We start from the raw sequence: 25,591 nt of genomic DNA on the forward strand, positions 1-25,591 counted from the left end.
GAAAACCCACAACTTTTCTTCTAGGAGAAATTATTCTTCAACAAAGTTTACAATTCAAAATTGTCTAGAAATTTGTGCCAAAAACTAAGTCCAAACTTCAGTCTCTTCATCATTTTTCTGCTCCCACAGGTGCCTTCTATAGAAGAGAGATAATTATGAGTGAGTAATCAAATGAAGTGTCACATCATCTATATATATTATATATACAAGTCGAATGGGTGCATTTACCCCAAGGGACACACCCTTTCATAGTGGAGCCAACTTGTCCCTTTCTGAGCCTACATGAAACCCAAAAATAAAATTTATTTTATTTTAATTTCCATAATTTTCTAGGCCTGCTTAGAAGGCATCTTGGCATGCGGGAATACCTCTTGATGCTACACAAAAATCAACAAGTGCAGGCACAACTCCTAGAAAAAGCAAAAAATAATACAAACAAAGAATCCTACATAAGCATAACATCAAAACATATGTATAAAAACATAGACAAATTTACAGTGATACAAACACTAGTGAGTTTGTCCAACACTAGAAACATGTGCAACCCAACACAAGTACTGGACAAGAGAGATTGAGTGAGAGGAAGAGATTGGACGATGAGGCTGAAGATGTTAAAGTCTCTTGAGTCTGATGGCTGGGGGCGAGGGGGAAGAACTGGCACTAGCTCGCCGTCGGAATGCTCTAGAACCATAAGGGAGCCCGGCCGTATGATCCTGGGGGAAATGTACAAATGAGGGATACTCCTAACATCCAAGGTCGAGAGAAAGAAACTTTGAACGGATTTTTGGTTGCTCCGTTGGATCTGGGAGGTAGTCTGACAGTGTTAATTTTAGGTAAGTTCTATGCTGAGAGCAAATTTACTTCAATTTTCCATATTAGCTCAATATCAATTCCAGATTAGCAATCACATTTAGCATGATAGTAAAATGCAGATAGAACATAAACATAAATTGCAGAAAACAAACCAAGACAAGAGGACACAAGATGTGGCGCCAGCCAGGGACAAACCCCAGTATGGAGAAACCCTTGATCAATTCTTCTTATGTTCTTCAATAATTCAGCAGAGAGAGATAGTACATATACATCAGAAGTCAACATTTTGACTTATCAAAATAAGAGCAGAGATCTTCTCTATGAAGATAACACATGAGGTAGCTGATCTGAACTCAGGTGAAGGCATACTACTTCAACTGATCCTTCAAGGTGACTTCATCACCATGCTGCACCCGTCACTATGCTGCACTCAATCACTGAGCTACTCTCATCACTATGTTGCTCCCATCACTGAGTTGTACCTCATCATTGCACTGCAATACATCATCATCATGCTGCTGCAACATATTCTTGCTGCTGCACTTTACTGTTGTCTCTAACACCATGCTGCATCTAAACATGCTGCCTCTAACACCATGTTGCATCCAACTGCTGCATCTAAACATGCTGCCAATACAAGCAGTCACATCAAACTTCAGTCCATACAGTCATGATCCAAGACTCCAAGTTGAGGTTCAGGACTGACTTGTGCAACCCTTAGCACAATCTATAATGCTGCCTATGGCCTACAGCCTAGCCCAGCAGCAAGTAAGGTTTACATACAGTGCCCAGCTATCTTTACCCTTGAACAGTAATGTCTTCCAATCAGCCTTATTGCTGCACAGTCATGACCAGAACAAATATCAAATGTGCCACGCTATCATCTACAGCAATGTGACATAGTGATCTGACTTTCCTTACAGCGTCTAAGGGTTCCATATGGACCTCTTTAACTTCATCATTTTGCTGATAGGGTCTTCTCCAACTGCAGCCAATATGACCTCCTTGAGGGCTGAGACTAGGGTAGTATTGGCCCTACTTTGACTGCGGTTTGAAGCATAAATGATAGTTGTTAGAGACACTTATTTCGGTGGTTGTAACCTTCACCTTTCACTGCGGCTAGGGCAGTTAGATGCCTCTCTGAAACTGCGGATTAGACTGAGTGTTTAGACTGTGGATGAGGAACCTTTTAGGCAGCGTATGGTAGCTCTCTTTGACTGCTAGAGATCCCTTAGGACTGCGGCCAAATCCTTTCATTATCTGCGGCTAGGTTAAGACTATAGTCCTCCCAATAGGACTGCGGCTAGGGCTTGTTGCCTTCATGACTGCGTATTAGTTAGGGCATCATTAGGCCAGCGGTTAGGGCTTCTCCATACCAACGTTAAGCTTCTCTATGGACTGCATAGGAGGGCTTCCTTTAGGGCAGCGTAGGTGCCTCTATCTTCAATGTGATATTCAGCTCTATGACTGTAATTTACGGCAACGTATGGATCTATTCAAACAACGTCTAGGGCTAGGGAAAACCCTTTAGGACAGCGTATCCCTTTTGATCTCTCCTACCACCAAAACCCAAAGACAATTGGAAAGAGATCAAAAGAGATGATTGTTCAAATGACTTGAAGGCCACCTCTATTTATACTAAAACGTTGAGGATAAGTGGGGGCAATTTGGTTGCTGGCTGACTTTGACGAATTGTCCCATAACACAAATAAATTCATATCTCCATGAATACATGTCGGAATCAGATGATCTTTAGATCAATCCTACACCTCTCAACAAGAGGAATCCAAGAAAAATATCAGCTGCCATGAATAAGAAGTCCCACTTGGAGTTTGGCCCTAGTTGCCAATTTTAACAGAGAGGCAAGAGGTGATCTACTTTGGATATGTCTAGAGGTGATATCTCTAATGCTCTAAGAACATGTGCCCTAATGTATGGACCGACACCTCCAAATTGGTCTCGATAATATTGGGTAGTCTCTCAAAAGAGGTGGCCAAGAAGAAACTCAGGATCTCGTCATTTAATTGTCTGGTGCACTCTGGAACTCTGCCTGCCATTTGTTGCTTTGATCTGATGGATTAACAGGGAAGTATGATGAAATTGGCCTAGTCATCCCAAGGCAAGGCATGGTGTGTAGGAGCTGAGATTTGTGGCTAAAATCTCCATGATGAAGAGGGCTAAGCATATCTAGTCCTGATATGAATCTAGTTATTTCAGCTTGTCTTGGTAAATGCATATCCTTTGTATAATTAATCACACAAGGGAATACAATGAATATTTGACAACGGAGTTTTCATCCGTCAATAGGTTTTCTCTACCATGACCCTAGTGTCATATTTCCTTTTGTACCTTAGATCTTGTTAGTTTGACATGCATTGTGTATTTGTAGAGTAAGGCTATTGTTGGCACATGTTTTTGCAAGTTCCTGTATCGCTATTTATGTTTCTCTTTTAAAACGATTGAACACAATTTGATCTCCTGCATATGCAATACAGCCATTTTGGATTTGGTACAAAAATGGAGTTTCTTTTGTTGACCTAGATTGTCATTGATGTCAATATGGCAATATTCTGGATGAGTAAAAAATGATGTGAGGCTAAGGAGAAGTAGAGTAGATCCGTGAAGAAGCAGGAGCAAGAAGCCATGAGGAGAAACCAGAGGAAAGCCAAGACAGTCAAGCCATTGGAGAGAATATCGGAAGTCATAGGAGCTATCAGAATAGAGCTATCAAAGCAAAGAAGAGGTATTGGAGCGGTATCAGAAGCCACAAGGAAAGCCAAGTAAGTGTAAGAGCGGGAGATTGAGGAGGAGCCATATCAGGAGTATCGCATGTAATATATGCCAAAGAAGTTAACAGAGGAGCCAAAAGAGCTTAGTAGGAGCCAAAAGAGCGAAAGAGTATATAATATCGGTAGAAATCGAGAAGACAGATGAAGAGTGAATGCACTTCCAAAAGGCGGGTTTGTAATAGTGGCAGTGGTTTTCGGGTGGACGCTAGGCGGTATGTGGTATTTAGAGGAGAGCGCCCGATTCCTTTAACCGAGCAACACGTAGCACGAGGGTGGAGAGAGAAAACTGCTTTATCGGGCGGATATTCTCTGTACTATTTGTCCACCCAAAATCTCTAATAGCTGTTGGATCTAGCGCGAGTTAATCTACGGTGGAGAATAAGCCTGATAAAGGTAAGCATCGATAAACGCGCCAAGGCTATGGAAAAGCGGAAAATGCAAGTTCCTGTGTGTTTGTGTATATTCCCATTATACGAGGGTTATAATAGAATTAAAGGGGATAAAGGGTTATGGGTTAAGTCTGCATTAACCAAAGTTAAGAACGAAGGAGTATATATATATTATATAGATGCGATACAATACACGGGCCTGAGGATTCCATTGTAATACACTTTAAAGTTACATCGCATCCGCCATATCACAAGCCTTTTTAAAGCCTTGCCACATTAAAATGTCGATTGTGATACGTATGCGGACCTGCTGCAACGTTATAACATGCCCTATTGTAATATCGCAAGCCTTGTGAAAGTTTTTGCCACATTGAAATCCGCCGATTGTGATATAATTGTGGACCCGACTACACCATTATAGCATGGCTAAATCAAATGTCGTATTCGCGGTAATCGCAATGTACAAAGGAATGTCAATCCGGGGATTGCAATAAGGGTATGGACCCGACGGACTTATTAATAATTGTTTCAGTGTTGCGGGGGAGCAATCCCCCCCCCCCCCGATCCCGCTCCCAATCCGCGCTCCGGGCGGGAACGCACTCCCGATAAAAAAATTTGCGCTCCCTGCCAATTTAGGGAGTGACATCGGGAGCGTCGCTCCCAAAGCAAATATTTAACGCTCGGGAACGATCGGGGAGCAATCGCTCCCAAGCATTAAATATTCGCTCCGGGAGTGAATCGACCGACACCAGGAGCGATCCGGGCGGAAAAAACACCGTGGACGCAAAAAAAATTCCAATTTAAAAAAAAAAAAAAAAAAAAATAAATAAAATAAAATAATAATAATAATAATAATAAATGAAATAAAATAAAAAATAATAATAATAATAATAATAAAAAATAAATAAATTGTTTTAAAAGCCCAATGGGGCAGACAAACATTTCATTATCACTTGAATGAGAGCAAGAGCAAGGAGAGTAAGAGCAAAGGAGCGAGGAGCAAGCCTGCAGAGAGGTAAGTAACTTAGTAATTTAGTTAGTTTAATTTAGTTAGGTAGTAATTTAGGTAGTTTAATTTAGTTTATTAACTATATTTAGTAAAAAAATTATGAATCTAAATTAAATTAATAGATTAAAATTATTAAATTAATTAATCTAAATAAATTAAATTAATTTGCAGATTCAAAAGCCTACAAATATCAAACATCATGGACCTGGCTATATTTCTTGGGATTTTCCTCTTCTTGGTCCCTTTTATGGTTATTATGGTGCTGGAGAGTAGGAAACGGAGGGGCCAAAATGAAGGGGGGCTGAAAAAGCTGGAGAAAGTGAATTTGATGAAAACCCCGGTGAGGAGGAGCTGGAGGAGGGTGAACATGACTCTCAAAAAACTAAACAAGACCAAACCCCATTGTGGAAATATGTTAACAGGCCTGAAGCAGGGAAAGGGGGTGGAACCACTAAATTTCATTGCCCCCATTGCAACAATGATTACACAGGTTCATACACCCGTGCTAGAAAACACCTCTGCGGGAAAAGGCCATGGGATGGAGACAAACAAATAGGAATCAAAACTTGTCCAGCGGTGTCAGCAGCGGATAGAGCCAAATACATAAGGGAAGAGGAGGAAGCCCAATACAAATCAAAAAAATCAAGGGGTTTCTTTGAACCAAGCTCACAATCACAAGCACAAAGAACTCCTTCAGCATCCTCCCAAGGCAGTGGATATGGAGGCACAGAGTCATCAGGTTTAAGGCATAGAACCATATCAGATTTCCTTGATGACGGGTGTAGGAATGATGTGGATTCAAAGGTTTACAGGTTTCTCTATGCATGTGGGATACCATTCAATGTTCTTCGCTCACCTTATTGGCACGAAATGGTTTCTGCCATAAATGATGCCCCTAAAGGATACAAGAGCCCTGGGTATGACAAGGCAAGAACCGTTGGACTTGATCATGAAAAAGCAAAAATATCACATTCTTTGAATAGAATGACAAGTTCTTGGACTGACCATGGGGTGTCCATTGTATCTGATGGATGGACAAATGTAAAAGGCAAGCCATTGATAAGTTTTCTTGTTGTGTTTGTTAGTGGTGCAATCTTTCTAACTGCACATGATTACTCAGACAAGTTCAGGACCGGCATCAACATTGCAGAAGCATTACTTGAAACAATTGACCGTTTTGGGCCATACAATGTCATCCAAGTCATCACTGATAATGCTCCTAATTGTAAGGCAGCGGGAGCAATTATTGAGGATAAATACCCCAACATATTTTGGTCTGGATGTTTGGTTCACACATTGAACCTTCTGATGCATGATGTTGTCAAGAACAAAAATGCACAATACCAATGGATTGGTGATTTGTACAAGAAAGGCAAACAAATGATAAAATTTATTACAAATCATAGCAATAAACATGGCCTTTTCCGCAATCACTCGAGATTGGAGTTGTTGAAGATTGCGAAGACTAGACTTGGTAGCTATTACCTCACCTTCAGGCGCCTTTTGAAGGTAAGAGAGTCATTGGCTAGCATGGTATCAAGTCCACATTGGCAGGTATTAAAGGAAAGGGCTACAAATGCAGCTGACAAGCAAGGTTTTGAACTAGTGGAGGAGGCCGCTCTTGATGGTCAGTTTTGGACAAGTGTGAGGCAAGTGTTGGATTTCACCAAGCCCATTTATCACATGATTCGGTTTGCAGATACAGACAAACCAGTGATTGGCGAGGTGTATGAGCAGATGGATACCATGTTGGGGCAAATAAAAGATATTGTTCATAACAGAGATCCCGACTTGTACAAAATGATTCACGATTTTGTGTGTGTACGGTGGAATAAACTTAATCTTCCACTACATTGCTTAGCGTATATCCTTACGCCAAAATACTACTCTACATCTTGGTTGGGCCAACCTGCACCAGGGGGTGGGATTAGGACCAAACCCCATTTAGATGCAGAGATAACTAGCGAATATTTGCAAGCATTGGAAAAGTTGATACCTGACAGGGAGGGATGTGCAGTTGTGCGCCTTGAAATAGGCAAATACTTCAGTGGCACTGGTTTGTTTGGTACCTTCCATGCAATGGAAGACAGAGATAGATTTGATGCTCTCACATGGTGGGAAACATATGGCAGCCATGGACTTTTGCCAAAATTGGCAAAAAAAGTTCTATCACAGGTTGTGAATACTTCTTCTGCAGAGAGGTGTTGGAGCACCTACAGCTTCTGTCAGGCCAGGGTAACTCCAGCAATTAATGAGCGCAAGACAGAACTGATGTTTTATTCATTTAGACAATTGTTATTTATACATATACAAAACGGATCAGTTCATCTTCTAGATGACTGTCCAGCTTCACCTCATCCGTTTCGGATTAGGTGTCAACATTCCCCCCCTTAATCTGAAGGGATGTTGGTGAGTCCAAGCATCGTTCTGAATCTTTCAAGCTTTTCTCTTCCAAGCGCTTTGGTGAAGATGTCTGCAATTTGCTCGTTTGTGGAACAATGACGGAGATGGATTGTTTTGGCCTCAACATGATGTCGGATCAGATGATATTTAGTATTGATGTGCTTAGTACGATCATGGAACTTTGGGTTCTTGGCCAACTTTATTGCAGAGGTGTTATCAATCATGAGTGGAGTTGATTGTATTTGTTTTACCTGCAAATCTTCAAGAATTTTCCTGAGCCACACAATTTCTTTCATTGCTTCAGCTGCTGCCACATATTCTGCTTCTGTTGTGGAATCTGCTGGTACTGATTGTTTGCGTGATCTCCAGGAGACAGCTCCTGATCCAAGACTCATAGCATATCCTGAAGTAGATACCCCAGTTTCTTTGTCTCCATCGAAGTCTGAATCAGAGTATCCAATCAAGTTGAAGTCGTCCACCTGTGTATACTTGATTCCAAGGTCTTGAGTTCCCTTCAAGTACCTTAGAATTCTTTTTGCAGCAGACCAATGTCCCTCACAAGGCTTTTGCATAAACCTGGAGAGGATTCCAACAGCAAATGAAATGTCTGGTCTGGTAGTAGTGAGGTAGATGAGACTTCCTACAAGCTGTCTATACTTTGTTGCATCCTCAAATTCCTTTCCTTCAATAGATGTGAGCTTCAAGTTTTGTTCCATTGGAGTAGAAAGGGGATTGCACTCTGTCATGCCAAATCTGTTTAACAAATCTCCAATGTATTTCTTTTGAGAAAGAAATATGGACTTTGGATGTTGGGTTACTTCAATGCCAAGATAGTAATGAACATAGCCCAAATCAGTCATTTCAAAAAAATTTCCTAATTCTTTCTTTATGGATGCAATATAGCTTTCATTGTTCCCTGTCATTAAAAGATCATCTACATATACCACAAGATATACAATTGTTTTGCCAACTTTCTTGACAAATAAAGTTGCATCATCAAGATCAAAATGTTTGAAGTTGAGTTTCAGAAGATGCTCAGTTAGTTTTTCATACCAGGCTCGTGGTGCTTGTTTGAGGCCATACAAGGACTTCACAAGTTTGCATACTTTGTGTTCATGTCCTTTCACAGCAAATCCTTCAGGCTGGGACATAAAAACATTCTCTTTTAGATCTCCATTCAAGAATGCAGTTTTTACATCCATTTGATGGACTTTCCAACCGTTCTGAGCAGCTAGTGCAAAGAGTGTCTGGATGGTGGCCCATTTTGCTGTGGGAGCAAAAGTTTCCTCATAATCGACCCCTTCCTTCTGTGCAAAACCTTTTGCCACAAGCCTAGCTTTGTGCTTGTCAAGTGAGCCATCAGCTTTGTACTTGTTCTTGTAGACCCACTTGCAGCCAATTGGTTTGGTTCCAAATGGAGGATCAACCAGCTTCCAAGTGCCATTCTTTATGAGGGCATCATACTCCTTCTGCATCGCTTCTTTCCATTCATCATGAGAAGCAGCTTCTTTGAAGGAAGTTGGTTCAAAATCTGTAGACAAGTTCAATTCACAATCATAAGTAACATCCATATCAACAGGTGAATTAGAGTTATCTACATCACCTCCATCTTATCGGTTTGTATTTCTGGTTCCTGTTTTTCCAATTTCATCAGGATGAACACTTTCAAGTGTCTTTGTCAGCCACTTTGGGGGACCTTTCTGAGATGGTCCAGGCTGTTCTGTTGATTGAGTTGGGTCTGAATCAAGATTGAGTCTCCCAATTCTATCAATTACATCACTTAAAGCATCATCCGTTGTTGGAGTGTCATGCAGGGGAGATTGTTCTTCAGAAGAAGATTCCACATGTTGATCTAGTATAGGAATCCCCCCTTCAAGATGTGGAATCTGATTATCAAACTCTTGAAATGATTTCGGTTTTGTGAATCTATCCAAGCGATCAAGTTGCCGCTCAACAACACTGTCAGATTTGGATGATTCAAGAAAAATGACATCTCTAGATAAAACAAACTTTTTATTTACTTCATCATAGAGGCGGTATGCTTTAGATGTGTTTGAATACCCCAGGAAGATACACTTACGACTTCTAGCACCAAGTTTGTTTCTATGTACCTTTGGTATTAAAGCATAACAGGTGGAACCAAATATCCTGAGATGTTTTACCGAAGGAACATGTCCATACCACAATTCATAAGGAGTCTTGTTTCTTATAGCACTAGATGGACATCTATTCTTTATATATGCAGCACATAGAACAGCATCAGCCCAAAACATTGTCTTTACATTTTTGAAGAAAAGCATGGATCGTACCATATTCAAAATTGTTCTGTTCATTCTTTCAGCTACACCATTCTGTTGAGGATTATAAGGCACAGTTGTTTGATGTTTAATCCCATGTTGGCGGAGATAGTGTTCAAATTCATTTGATGTATATTCTTTTCCATTATCAGTGCGAATAGACCCAATATGAGATTGTGCATCATTTTCAATCCACTTATGAAAATTCTTGAATGTTTGAAATGCATCAGATTTGTTCTTCAATAAGTAAACCCAACACATTCTGGTGTAATCATCAATAAATGTCATGATATATTTATTTCCATTTGCAGAAGGAACAGGCATTGGACCACATAAATCTGAATGAATAAGTTCAAGCTTCCTATGTGCTCTTGAATGTGAATCATGAAAAGACTGTTTGCTATGCTTTCCTAGAATGCAAGCATCACATTGTTTATGTTTTCTAGGAATTGTAGGCAAACCAGCAACACCATTTTTCTTCAACAAGCGGAGACTATCATAGTTTAAATGTCCAAATCTAGCATGCCATAATAAACTTGATGGAAGTGTACCTTCATCATGATGAGAAATATATGAAAAATGTTGTGCATGAGCAGAGGTTCCTTGCAGTTTAAGAAGTCTTTCTTCTTCTATACCTCTCATGACAAGTGAATGGTCAGATGCCTTTCTTACCTCAAGCTTTCCATCAAACATATGAATGGAGTGACCTTGCTGGCGGATGTGGACCAGGGACAGCAAGTTTCTCTTGAGCTGTGGGAGATATAGAACATGATCCAGAAGAAAGTCTGGAAGACCAGGCAGTTTAAGCCTGACTGTGCCAAGCCCTGATGGCTTGATTTTTGACTGATCTGCAAAGTATACTGCTCCATCAACATTATCAGTGAAATCTTCAAAAAAATCTTTCCTATGAGTCATATGACAGGTTGCTCCTGAATCAAGCAACCAGTCATTTTTCGAAGAAGTAAGTGAAGCATTAAACAGATCTTCATTTACTCCAATGTTACATTGTGCCTCAATATAGTGAGCGGATTCAGGTGCTTTACCTTTGTCTGAGTCATCAGTTTTACCTTTCTGCTGATTTCTTCTCTGCTCAATCTTTTCCCATGGTAGCTTGCATGTAGAAACATCATGAGATCCATTTCGTTTGCAGCGAATGCAATGTAAGTCTGCCTTTTCTGCTTGAGAATGTCTGCCCCCCCTGCCTCTGAAATATCTTTCTCTTTCTTTTGAATGCATACTGTAACAAAAATTATTTTTGCTGATGGAAAAATAATTTTGCTGATAAAAAGAACTTCTACTGATGTACAGTGAAAGTATACTCAAAAGGGCAACAGATTCTTTATGCACTAAGTTTTCTTCAAATGTCTTCAAAATAAAATATCCTCCACTAAGTATGTCAAAGGAAACATAAACAGAATAGCCCAACACATCTTTAAAAACTGAAACTGCGAAGGAAAATTCACTTTAGCATATGGACTGAAAATAAAGCAACCATGTTCATTTAACATTATAGCTTCAGCAGTTTTGGCAGATCCACATATTCCAGCATCTATCGCGCTTCACAGCAATACGCTCAAGCATGGCATCGTAGACCCTAGACATGCATTTCCAAATTAAATTAAGAAGCCTCTGCTGCGGGCTGAGCGAGATTCAATTTCTCTAGTAGCTTAGACAGAGATTCGGGCGAGTAAACCTGGTACTTCACTTCTCCAGAAGGCAACAAAAAAAAACTCCGCTAGTTCCAACTTCTCGGGAGAGATAGCAGTACTTAAATGGATATATGCTGCTACATAAAACAAACTTTTTATTACAGCGGTTAGAGCGTGCAGTTATCGTTAACGATCCAATTCGTTTCAGCAAAGAGGAACTGAAACAAATGCATTATATGCACGCGTGTCTTTCGGAGACGATAAGGCTTTACCCTCCCCTGCCCATCGAGAGAAAACAAGTCTCGGAGGACGTGGTGTTGGCAGACGGCACGGCAATTAAGAAAGGGACTGTCATACATCATTTACGCCATGGAGCAGTTCTTACAATAAAACCGAGCGAATAATAAAAACGCAGCAATACACAGTCATATTTCAGGTGAGATGGGGGTAGAGTAATAAACCCAACGCAGCAACTGTTCTACCATAAACCACAGTCATATTTCAACGCAGCAATACACTGTTCTACCATACGCAGTAATAAACCACAGTCACCATTACAAAAAACGATACCTCAGTTCTCAGCATACCACAGTCACCATAAAAAAACGATACCTCAGTTTTCAACGCAGCCACCATTGCAGTTACCATTAAAAAACGCAGTCATGGTTCGACAGCAGAGCTTCAACGCAGCGTTCCAGGGAATACATGAACGCATCAAGCTCAAAAACGCATCAACGCTCAAAACGCATCAACGCACATCAGTTACTCATGGTCAGAGGGCGCAGTCTCTGGCAGTCAGAGAGCGCAGCGAATTCAGGCAAAGGCAGAGGCAGAGCCAGGGAATCACGCCAGAGCAGCTCTCAAGACAGGAGTTACTACTATTTTAGGGACTGGGACCTGAGCTCTGATACCATGTCAGGCCAGGGTAACTCCAGCAATTAATGAGCGCAAGACAGAACTGATGTTTTATTCATTTAGACAATTGTTATTTATACATATACAAAACGGATCAGTTCATCTTCTAGATGACTGTCCAGCTTCACCTCATCCGTTTCAGATTAGGTGTCAACAGCTTCATACACAATGTGAAAAGAAACAGACTCAATGAAAACCAAGCAGAAAGCTTGGTTTATGTGCACTACAACTTGAGGTTGTTGAGTCATCACTGTGATCGGGCTTATGAGGATCCCACATATAAAATTTGGGACAATCACCCAAAGGATGACAATTTGGAGGATGGTATAGTGCATCTTGAAGAACTGGAAGAGGAACTTATAAGGGATGAAGATGAAGCAGCTGCAGCTGCAGCAGCCATGCCACCTCCACCTCCACCATCCAGTAGCAGTGCTCGAGGTCCGAGTCTTGTTCCTTTGTTGTCGCCACCTCCATCTACACCCTCACGTGGAGGGCATGTGCCTTCTAGTTCTGGTCGTCGGTCTGTGCGGGAGACTCCTAGAAGACCACCACGACCTGCTTATACTCCTGGAGACTCTCGTGGCAAGGGCCACATGTAGATTTACAGTTTACTTGTCTTTTCTAGTTTCTATTAGTTTTCATAACTGTTGAGTCTTGAGTCCTTGACTCTTGACTCTTTCATATCATAATGATATTTTTTGTAAACAATATATGACTGTGACAATGAAAATTTGAAGTTTGAAGTTGGCAATTATAACTCATTGGTAATGATTGTGAATTATGAATATGATGCTTCGTGAAAGACTAAAATTGTTTCATTTCATTTCATTATTCATGTTTCATTTTATAACATTTCATTTCATGTTAACAGTTAGAAGTTAGGACTTAGAAATATCTAAGATATTACTTCTTGTAATGGTTAACCGTTAAACTTAGCTTACAAGTACAACTTTGGTGATCAATGATGATAAATGTTATATATTGAATTTTCAATTTTGAAAGCTTGAAGTTGAAACTTTAAGATTGAATTTGATGAATCATGATTCACGAGACTCATTATGTTGCAGTTGTAATATGTATTTTACAAACTTGTGGACATGGTTGATGAAGATTATAATTTCTAGAATCTAGATGATTGATGTGATATGGTTCAATGATCAATCTATATTTTTTATGTTTTTTATATCTAATTCATCATTCTACATGTTGTTGTTGACATATATGTATCAAAAATTAAAAAATATAAAAAATATATATATTTTTTAAAAATCTCTCCCGGATTCGCTCCCAAACCGGGAGCTTCTGAAAATGGTCGCTCCCGCTCCCGCTCCCAAGTAACACTGAATTGTTTAATACCATATCGCATCCGCTCCGTCAGCAGTTGGGAATTGGCTATGTTATGTGCAAACCTCCGGAAGCGGCGATTGCGATAAAAGGATGACATGGCATGTGGGACCTCTATATGGCTATAGTCTCTCTTATATGGTTTCTATGAACAATTAATAGACAGAGGAAGCCGAAGAGTGAGCGCAGAGGAAGCTGAAAGATCAAGCGAGCGTTGAGGAAGCCGAAGAGCCAGCGGGGAAAGGAAGCCAAAGGTCAAGGATATCAGGAATATAAACAGAGAACAAGGAAAGTTTAGGGTAACTGGCAAACTATAAGAAAATAAAGGAGGCCAAAGCTCTGGCAGAAATGGAAGGAACAGGAAGACAGAAGTAAGTCATAGGCCCAGCAGGGTTGGGAGCAGAGAATTACAACCAAACAGATCCAGACAATTTACAGCAGAGGGTTGGAACCCTTGAGGTTGGTGCCTCAGAACTGAGAGTTTTGGTGTCCTAGGAGTTGGTGCTCCTAAATTCAAGGTTGGTGCCTTGACAAGACAGAGTTGGTGCTCTGGAGGTTGGAGCCTCACAAAGAGTCCAAGTTGGTGCTTGGCCACTGATTGAAATCATATATATATATATATATATATATATGTACTTGATTTATTGCAAAAATTACATTAATAAAAGCATCTATTCCTGTTATCTATTTCTGTGTTCCAAATATAAATGTTTTTCACTCATAGAATTAATAATTGAAAAAGAAATACTGATTCACCCCCTCTCAGTATTTCCAACATCTTTTCCTCTGTTGTTCATTCTACTCCACCCCTTATCCAAAGTTATCAATTTAAGTAAATGCCACAACTTTCTAACACTTTGAAAATTTGAGTTTTCCATTGTTTTGCGATAAGAATTACCTGTCACGTTCACTTGGACAGCGCTGCAAGTCTGCATTGAACTTCCGTAAATGTTCCTCCTTGTTAAAGATCAGATTATAAATTACTTCTCCATTCCTTGCCCAAAAATAATAAAAGACAACGGAAGAAACTGAGAGAGACAGAAAGCTCCGCCCAACGACCTGGTCGTATGCCCGAGTTTGCATTGTAACAAGAAATAAAAGAAATTCGAACGCAGACATAACACCACCATTTCGGATTATCCTGTGTCAAAGACATGCTTAACATTAACTAACATAAAATTTCTGCTAAGCTTGTGGGAAATAAATTTACTAAAATTTCAAAAACCTAAATTCTTAGAACAGCTATTGAAAAATAAACGCATAAAGCAAGTACTCTGATAAGTTCTGTTCAAGCAAAACTGGACAGTAACAACCCACCTGAACTCATTGTACTGTACCATGGCTTTGCTGCGTAGCTTGAAAGCAAGTCCAAGAAAGATCAGAAAATACAGAACTAGAAGGGACGTCAAGCCTAATGCCCAGAATCTATTAATTTTGCAATATCCTTCGGGTCCAATTGGGGATGCTGGGGTTTCATATAGTTTGAACCTGCAATAAACTGAACACTTTCAGAAATTTTCAACGGAAAATTAGATCCACCATGAAACTTCGGAGTGGAAAGTAGAAATCTGGACACTCAGAAGAACATTCTGAGCTCAAAGGAAACAATGAAGGCATCTCCCGTATTCATTTGTATGCACTTGTATGATAGAGTGTGGGATGATATCCCCTAGGACCAGATATTTTGAGGTGCTTCGAGAACTTTTCATTTTTTATCTGCTTCAGTAGGTTTTGAAGACAAAATATGTGTCAACAGTGCAAGTATCTAACATTATGTCCTAGTCTAATCCGAACAAAAATAAAATGTCCATGGAAAGAAAGATACGATAAACAGTGGGACTGCTTGCCAGAACAAGTAGTTACAAACTGAAAATTAAGAAGGTGACCAACAAAGCAGGAGAGAGAGAGTAAATAAAAGGGTCTAACTTTTGGGAATTCTAGGGTTTCCTCTAAAATGAGGCTCAGCGCGGCTTCGTAAAATGGGATTACAGAAAGAAATTGTAGATATAACTGTGAGAATCTGGAAGACGTTAAGTATCCTTGGCGCTGCTACAGATCTATATAGAGTGTCTGGCAGATAATCAAATCACTCTCCACTTCCTGTGGCAAAAGAGACCTACCAGAATGTTTGAAGATTTGCCTAAAGACAGGGTAGCTAAAATTGATAATTTCTCCATTATGGACTCATTAACTATTCAATGTTCGGCTCATTAGATTGCCTTAAGAAAAAATGTCAATAGCTAGATTTCATGCACTTGCGCCACTTGCATAAGGTAGCATGAAGGCTATCTTGATGTAATTACGGCCTAGCATGTACAGTTCGAATAAATAACATTTGCATCCCTTTAAATAATATATTAGGTTTTCAGAAATAAAGAAGGGGTCCAGTTGTATTTCTTAATTAAGCTTCCATTGCTGTCCCGACTGTTTTGCGCTAAGAATTTCATGCATTTGTGATGGCCTATCATGCACATGGGACACTAGAAGAAACCTGTCATGGTTCCTATTAGATTTACTTGGGACTCACTTGCTGGATTCTGTAGCCGATGCAGCTATACAAAAGACGATTGTTGGCAAAAGCAGGCCTGCAAGTCTGGTCAAATTAAACTTCGTGCCTCCTGCTGCCTTCTTCTTGATGAAAATATAGTACAACACGATGAGGTGCACGTTCATACAGTTCAGCCATAGACAGAATCCAAAGCACCCTTGAAGCCAGAACGACCACAAAGGGCAAATTCCCCAAATAGTGTTTTCGTCTCGCCTCACGTGACCATGCACGACAATTGTTGCTCCCAACCATATCAAACCCCCCACAGAACTCAGTACTGTTAAATTCACATTTTTTATTTTGATGGGTCTATATTTCCTATTACAAAGCAACACACCATTGCCTAAAATGAAGGGAATACAAGCTAAGCCTATTATGCCTGTTACCAGGAAATCCCAGACTTGCCCAGGATGTTCAAACTTAGGCCCGTCAGATGGTATCGGTCTTCCATGGTCTCCCATATTTAAATAAAAACTAGAATTAACTTAGACCATAGAAGGGATCACAGTGGAGAAGTGGGCTCCTCTCAGAACTGAACTGTGAATGAGCTCTATCAGTTTTACCTTATCTGACTCGAAAGGGTTGAGCTTTAACTCTTAAGTCGGAACCAACCCAATAAGGCCTTTGGGGACCAATTCTGCAAAGGGTTGACCTCTCTCGTTCTGTATATAATGCCAATTGGATGTTTCCCGACTGGATTTTTTGTGACAATTTCTAAAATAAATCCAAATTTGCTATGCAATGTGGCTCTCTGTTGTATATCTTTACTGGCTACTGTTCAAACAAATTGGCATTATTTCACTTGGGGACGTAGGGTTTCATCCTCTGCTTCTTCTTCAACAGTGCCCTCGAATTCCATCTATCAGAGCAGAAAGCCTTGGGTATGCTACAAATTGTGGCCTTCGCAGGGGTTTCTAACTCTGTGGCGTTTGACTGGCGTAGTGCCATGACTACGATAAATTGTGGAAATGAATCTCCGGAAATATCGCAGTGATTACCAAAACCACTGTCGTTCTGGATAAATCAAGTCAGTCGCCAATCTGGCGAGTGATTGGTAGTGATAGATGCCGTGGAGGCCTCGTCACACCAGGACAGGCTCTCTGCCGCCTAACAACCGTCAGGCAGTGACTATTCAGCAGTCCACAAAAGAGTCGTCGTTCTAGGATTCGATTATTCTTGTGCGTATGCATCTCTGCAAAATATTTTGACCAATGACGTGCATATTTCGTGAAAGGAGTTGACATTTAAGTTAAACGCCGATACAATGAGTAATTTAACGTTGAAATTTTTTAATCTATTTATATGAAATGAGCGGAGATCCGGTGCGCGCTCTCTCTCTTAAAGTATTGGATGGTGATCCGGTGCTTTTCTAAAGTATTTTTTTGATGTGAAATTATTTGGAGCATTTTTTTAATGTGAAATCATTTGGAAATATAGTCGGGTCAAACTTACACATATAGATAAATAAGTTAAAAATTTAAAAATAAAATTTTATAAACAAAATTCATATTAATTTATTAAAATATAATTTTTAATTAAAAAAATAAATTTTAATTTATTAATTTTTTTATTTTTTATTTTTTCCTATTTAACAATATTCATTTTTTCTTTAGCATATCTAGTGTTTGAATGATCTATATCTTTTTAGTAAGGTTTTATTGTCATCATTTTTAGATGCATTATAATATTGGTAGAAATAAACAATCAAAAATGAAGTTGTAACAACTTCTGGTTGATTTTATATGTAAATAAAATAAGGCCAAGGTAATAGGACACATATTCCAAGGTGAATGTTGGGCAAAACATAGTGATGAAAATCATTGATGATTAATAAATGGCTATGGAAATTGGCAAATGCAAAGTGGCATTAATTGACATTTTATTTATGAAAATAATGGAAAATAGGAGAAAAGAAAGATGAAAGGTCAAAGAATTGCATGAGGAAATTGACGGAAAATTAAGGAAAATCTGAAAAAATAAAAGATAAAATAAAAATTAAAAATTAAAAAATTAAATAAATAAATTATTCTGAGGATTTATTCACAATCTTTTGTCTATTCAGTTTTGGAGCTCTCTTCTATTCTCTCATACTCTTGCACACTTAGAGCGTTCATGGAGCATGTTTGGAGCACTCTAGTATTCACTTGGATTTGGAGAAAGAAGACAAAAGGAAAGTAGGAAAGTGCAAGGGAATAGTTGGATCAGCAGCTACAACTGGATTGTTTTGCATGTAACAAGTTGCATGTGTGTTTTCCTTGTTGATTTATGGATGCATGGTGTATGCATGTGATTATCTGGTTATGTGTTGTCATTGGCATGGATAATTGTCTGGATTGACAGTGGTTTTAGCCTTGTCTTGCCATTTCTTAGATAGTCATGGTGTTGTGGGTTTTTCCATTTGATTGTTTTCTAGTTGGTGCTCATAATTCCTTATGGTTGTGGGTTGGACCAAAAGCTTTGGAAGCCCTAGAAAAGCTTGGGTTGAGTTACTAATCATGGAGCCTAAGTTAGGACAAAAGCTCTGGAGACCTTGGTGGGTTGAATTACTAGTTGTTGGAGTCGGGTTGGACAAACGCTTTGGAGCCTTGGAAGGTTGTGGGTTGAGTTACTAGTTCCTGGGGCCCTAGACAACTTGGGTAGAGACCGATTTGGTTGGTGTTACCGATGTCTAATTGTGAGGTGGAATCGCTAGTTGAGGGTTGAGGTGGTTTGGCCTCTAGAAGCCCTGGTTTGGTTTTGTTTGGTTTATGCCATGAGATCCCAAATTCTCGCTTGGAATATGATGTGGGGGTGATTGGATGAAAGAGAGATTTGGTTCAGCCCAAACTATGGTCGAGTGGTACGTGGAAGTCTCGGACTTGGTTGGCATTCTCATATGTTAATAAGAGTTATTCTTCTATGATGATTCATATATAATTGTTGGCATTATGTTGTCGATTTTATGATTGGTTTGTCATGGTTTATACACGGATTATTTTTGGGTTATATGTTGTTCATATGATGTGTATTTCTATGGCTCTTGTCATGAAGTTATTGATTGGTTAATGAATGTATGGACTAATAAGTGGTGTTGTAGTTATCTAGAGAGGGCATAGGGTCTTCTCAAGTTCTCTGGTGAGCTTATTGAAATAATGAACAAATATATATTTATAACCCACAAGTACTATGTACATAAAGTGTTTGTACAAATGAGTAATTTGGACCTCCAACTTCCAAAGGTCATAGATTGGGCATACGATCTCTACTTGACTATCATAATACCTCATTTCAAAGATCTCTGCGAGGAGACCAAAATCAAATAGAAAAAATAGTTTTGCAATTTTTTGATCTCTTTTTTCCCTTCAAAAAAAAATAATAATAATAATAAAAATAAAAATTTATGTTAAATTTAAGGAGATGAACTAGAAAGGAATAGTGTTGGGTCAAGTTGGGCTAATAACAGTGTGATCGTGTGTCACTGGGTGGTTGCAATCGGTTTTGGACATATGGAGCCAATTTTCCATAAGTGCATCTTGGTAATCGGGTCTCACATATTAAATCACATCTTCATGTTTACCCTAGTGAGCATATTAAAGTGGGTGAATATAGGGTGAGGTGGTTATAAGGTGGTATTAGAACTTCTAGGTTCAAACACTTGGACTGGATGGGCTAGGTGTAATTGTTATGCATTCACGTTAGTTGTCGATATGTTAGCTATGTATGCATTGTGATGGTCACTGTTGTGATCTTGTGTCGCTATGATGTTGATGTTGAGACAGTTGATATGTTGATTTCATTATATCTATACATATGTATTGCTAATCTAGATTGATTGTGCAGACGAGATAGCATCCCCTGAACTTCATTGGGGCATTTTTTATCATCTTTGTATTTGGTTTATCTGACATGGTATGTTTGCGGGAAGAAGATCAAATATGATAAGCAAGATTGTGGATTACAGTTCAAGTGACTCTCCTTATAGATCATATGAGCATCAAAGAGATGAGTACTCTCCTGACATAATAGATATCTTGATAAGTTTAAAGTTAGAAATCAGAAGTTTCAAAGCAGGTAATGATAGAATCATTCAGTCACAGGAAAGGCTTGCCAGAGCTCAGGAAAAGCAAGCAGAGGTCAATGCAGTGATCCTTCAGAGTTTATCAGATTTGCAGAGACATGGACAACCACGGATCAGTTATGAACAGGAGGAAAGGAAAAATGGGGCATATGGTAGCAGGTCTCATGGAGGGCACAGGTCGGACAGGGATGACACAGTTAGAGGTGGTAGATGGATGGATACACCTAACAAGAGAGGTAGTGGTTATGGATTATATTCTAGTTTTGGATCAGAGAGACAACATGGTCATCACCGTTATCATCCTTACAGGAAGAGTGAGAAGCAGTACTTGTCGGATGAGTTCAAGAAATCCAAGCCTCCTACCTTTGATGGAGAGTTGAAGAAATTGGAAGATGCAGAAGCATGGCTGCTTGGGATGAATAAGTTCTTCGATTTGCATGATTATATAGAGAACATGAAGGCCGTGATAGTTATGTTCAGTCTCAAAGGGAAAGTGAACATCCGTTGAGAAGATGTGAAGTGTGTTAGAGGTATCAAGACAGAGGAGTTGAGTTGGCATGAATTCAAAAGATTTTTCGGAAAGAAATACTTGTTGGAGAGATACTATGATAGTAAGGCTAGGGATTTCTACGAGTTGAAGATGGGATCTATGACATATGAATAGTATACGACTAAGTTTCTGGAGTTGTTGAGGTATGAGCCATATCTTAAGGATGAGAAGACGAAGGTTTAAATCTTTGTTAGTGGATTGCCATTATCAATTAAAGATTGAATTGAGTATGATGAGCCTCGGTCATTGGAGGAAGTCATTGCAAAGTTGAAGCATTGTTATGAGTAGTCTAAGTGTATGTCGGAACCTAAGCAGGGTTGGAAAGGTAAAGACAAGACTAAAGGAAAGTGGGATAAGAAGCGAGGAAGACCTCAGGATGCAGGTAACAAGGAGAATGCAACATCGTATAAAAAGTTCAATACAGTTGATAGAGGACAAGGATTTCAGTCTAAGGAGTAGAACAAGGGTGATGGTAGGAAGCCTTTGCAATTTTGGACTTGTGGCAAGAATCATCACAGGAAAGATTGTCCACGGCATCAAGGTGGCAAACCTTAGATTTATAGTGCTCAGGAGGCACAAACAATTAGGGATGTTGGACAGAGCATTCCTTGGATTTATGTAGCATTGGATAATAGGTAGATTGATCATCAGACATCTATTATCGAGATTAGGTTGGTCAAATAAGTACCTAATAGGTAGGCTGATCTCAGATTAGGTTGGTCAAATAAGTACCTCAACCCACTATGATCACTCATTAAGATGAACCTCCGACCAAGAAGATAATGTCTCCACATCTTCAATGCATGAAAGATATCTACCAACTCAAGATCATACACCACATAATTCTTCTCATGCTCATTCAATTTCCTTGACTCATAGCATTCTACCTATCCCTATTGCATTAGGACTCCACCAAGTCCTCTCTTGCAAGCATTTGTATATACCACAAACTCTTTATCTCGATCTAAAATCTTGGCATGCTCAAAACTAGTTGCACATTCCTCTATCCATTCAAACTTCTTCCCTTTTCGCTACAAACATGTAATAGGATAGGCAATCTATGAGAATTTCTTGATGAACTGCCTATAGTAAGATACTAGTCTCATGAATGATCCAACTTCATCCACATTCCTAGGAGTTGCCCACTCCATGATAGCTCTGATATTTTCCAGGTCCAGTACTTGACCTTCCTTGGAAACCACATGCCCCAAGTAATGAACCTTTGTCCGAAAGAAACTACATTTACTAAGTTTGGCATACAACTGATGCTCTCATAACAGTATTAACACCATCGCCATATGTTCTGCGTGATCTTTCTCGTTCTTAGAATATATCAATATGTCATCAATGAATACTATCACAAACTTGTCCAGATAAGGATGCAACACACTATCCATCAAACACACGAAGTATCTGGAGCAATAGTAAGACCAAAAGGAACTACTACAAACTCATAATGCCCATACCTGGTTCAGAATGCAGTTTCGTAGATGTCATCTTCTTTGATGTGAACCTGATGATACCCTGATCTCAAATCAATCTTCGAGAACATTGTTGCTGCCTTCAACTGGTCAAACAAGTCATCAATCTATGGCAAAGGGTACTTGTTCTTAATAGTCACCTTGTTCAACTTCCTATAATCAATGCATAACTTGAGAATACCATCTTTCTTCTTCACAAACAACATTGGTGCACCCCAAGGCGACACACTTGGCCTAATGTATTCCTTATCAAGCATTTACTTCAACTGCAACTTCAATTCCACCAACTCTAAGATGCTAGTGTTGCTCCTGGTACCAACTCAATAGATAAATCCACTTCCCTATGAGGAGGAAACTCTAAAATATATGTTGGAAATACATCTTGAAACTTCTGCAAAACCAAATACCTCTTCAAGACTTCTGCATCCTCAACATCCTTACCTTTTTCACTAGAAATATGAACTACAAACAATATGAATCCTTTCCTACTACTGCGCTTTGCCTGCATAGTTGTAACCATTATCATTGATGTAGGCTTCTTCTTACCCTGCAATATTCTCCTCTCTCCATTGTCATCCAAGCACTCAATAGCCTTTCATAACAATCTACTTTAGTCCTGTGAATGTACAGCCAATCCATGCCCAAAAGCATGGTATATGATCCCAATGGAAGTACATTCAGATGTGTTGATGTAGGCATACTATTCAACTCAAATGCACAAGATCTCACCCAATGGTGAACTTTCTTCTTGGGCCCTATAGCCAGTTGTACCAACCAATATTTTTCATGCACTTCTTTATTCAAGCCACAGTTATCCACTACGTTAGGACTAACATAACTATAATTAGATCCAGAATCAATCAAAATAGAAGCAACTTGATCAGGTACATTATGGGTAAAGATAATAGGGTTGCATATGCTCTTAGTAGAAGAGTGTAGGTGAGTCACATTGTAGCAATGAGCTCTTATGGGATGGACTTGCAGTAGCAGATCTTGTAGGCAGGGCAACATCATGACAAGTATCAACAATTGAAGCACGGGCTACAGCAGTAAGGTGAAAGTAATAGGATGAGGAATATCATCTTACGATGTATGGCTTGGTCAGATTTATGTACCAGATGAAAGTGAGCTCAAGAAGCTTACCTTGAGGGAGTTTCATGTCAATTCATATTCAGGTCACCTCAGATATCAGATGATCCAGGTGGATATTGGTGGCCACCCTCCTATTCCACTTGGTCCCCCAACACTGTCTGTTTTAGTTTTTCAGTTTCCTTGATTGTAGCACAATTTACTATTTTTGGCATTTTTTGGGTCCTGAACTTCTGGAACCGTTTTGAGGCCCTAAACAACATTTTTAGAGAAAACAGAGCGACCAAAAAAGTCCCAAATGTAATCATTCATTTGAATTTGGCGTACTCTTCAAGATCTTCGAAACGAGGTATTATGATAGCTAAACGAAGATCGTATGCCAAAGTTACAACCCTGGGAAATTGATGTACAAATATACCCAAATGGGGCCCACTGTTTTGGCGCTTCATCTTATAGGGTTAGGTTTCTGGACGTTTAGGGTTTTCCATTGTTTCTCAATAATAATTAGGCCTTGCAGCCTCATTGTAACACGGTTCAGAGGCATGTAGCCGTCACATATCTTATCAGAGATAAGCTACTATCGCTCGAGCTAGTTTATTTCCATTACGTTTGTAAGCATATTTCAATATTCTTATATTAATGAAATGAAGTGTTATTTCTACTGCATTTCTGTATTTATGGTTATATCTGTAATTTGTTGTGTTCTTGTTTAAGTTCAGATTAGTGGTATCAGAGTGGTCTTCTCTTTCTTTGTTTTTCTTTGCATGTCCCCAACGAGGTCAAGGTATAAGAAGTTAGGGCTCGATTTGGTTGAACGTTTTCCAGAATAGCCTCGCAAACACCGACGGCCTCCCATGTCGGAAGAAAAGAAAGACGAGGGGGCAGGAGATCCTTTAAAAATATTGCTCGAGGAAGCCCTCGAGTGACATAGGAACGCGATGATGGATAACTTTGCTCAGATCCTTCGACGACTACCCACAAGAGACACATCTTCATCCAACAGCCACTCTGGATGCGCAACTTCTTTTAAGGTACAATTTAACTTCGATATTCCTATATTTGAGGGCCAAATAGAAGCAAACATTGTAGATAAATGGTTGAATCTGTTGGAAGGATATTTTTCAGTTCATGACTTTTCCAATCGTGAAAATATTACTTTTGCACTTGTCAAAGTCACTCCACACATCAAAGACTGGTGGAAAACCTACTGTGAATAAAAGGATGAGAGGGAATCATCACTGCTTTTAGCCACACCCACTTGGGATTCTTTCCGAGACGCCATCAAGGAACAATATTACCCTGTTGGGAGATATGAATATAAATACATAAAATGGACCATGCTATGACAGGGAAGGGACCAAGATGTGCCGAAGTTCACAAATATTTTCCATACCCTCCACACTAAGTTGGGTATTAAGGATTCTGAGCGGAATTTGGTACTCCAGTACCACGTTTGTCTACACAAGTACATCTAGGACGACATGGAGTTCATGGACATCTCCTCTCTAGACACAGCATATACGCTGTCAAGATTGAGCAAAAGTTTAAACAGAATAAGTGAGACTTTGGATCTCTGAATCTGAAGCAAGGAAAAGGCACCCCCAAACCACAGAGCAAAGGCCAAAGCCAAAGCGAGGTGGCCCAGGACAACTCGCTGAAGCCGAAAGCAAAGAAGAACACCACGAAGACAAATAAGGACACAGGAAAATGGTGTGAGTTCCATAAGAGCTCCACTCACAACACAAGTAAGTGTCGGGCCAAGCAGTCACTGGTGGCCAAGCTGAAGGCTTTGAATAAAATGCATGTTCCGACTCTGAGTCAGAACCCGACAATGAGAATGCCAAAGGGAAGAAGATCATTGACGTAGAGACCAGTGCCACCATGGCCACCACCAAAATCCAGAAGAATGAGCCTGAAGATCCAGAGGAGGGGGAACACCTCTTCCACTCATACATGTGGGTGAAAGGTTCTCCACTGTAGTTCATTGTTGGCAGCGGGAGCCAAAAAAAACTCATTTCAACAGAGGTCGTGAAGCAGCTAGGCCTACCGACGATAGCACATCTGCAACCGTACACCATCAGTGGGTTCACCAAGGATGATATCTCCACGTCATCCAATAGTGTCGCCTTCCCTATAGCATCAAATCCTTCATATATGAGGTACTATGTGATGTTGCTCCTTTTGAAGTTTGTGATGTATTATTAGGACAACCATACTTGTGGAAGCAACGTGATGTGTATGAGTCTAGATCTCGCTTT

At 39.7% G+C, this 25,591-nt stretch overlaps 1 protein-coding gene across 5 annotated transcripts in view; it reads right to left on the reverse strand.

Annotated features, from left to right (window-relative positions):
- Window positions 1-17,316, reverse strand: part of LOC149221197 (uncharacterized) — a 90,463-nt gene extending 73,147 nt beyond the window's left edge. The window contains exons 1-3 of one of the 5 annotated variants that reach the window (XR_016249357.1): window positions 16,136-17,314; window positions 14,926-15,096; window positions 14,507-14,749 (exon numbers count right to left, since the gene is read on the reverse strand). Coding sequence is in view for 4 of the 5 variants with exons in the window: in XM_089385036.1 (XP_089241162.1) it covers window positions 14,507-14,749; window positions 14,926-15,096; window positions 16,136-16,617 (896 nt within the window). In the remaining variant the exon portion in view is untranslated. Of the gene's footprint in view, window positions 1-14,506; window positions 14,750-14,925; window positions 15,097-16,135 lie in introns of all 5 variants that reach the window. The other 4 variants (XM_089385036.1, XM_089385037.1, XM_089385034.1 and 1 more) reach the window with 4 other exon arrangements.
- Between the last annotated feature and the right edge of the window lie 8,275 nt (window positions 17,317-25,591).

The sequence above is a fragment of the Pinus tabuliformis genome, chromosome Q, assembly GCF_031772625.1.
Source record: "Pinus tabuliformis cultivar Carrire ecotype Pingquan chromosome Q, CPIR1, whole genome shotgun sequence".
Lineage (NCBI taxonomy): Eukaryota > Viridiplantae > Streptophyta > Pinopsida > Pinales > Pinaceae > Pinus > Pinus tabuliformis.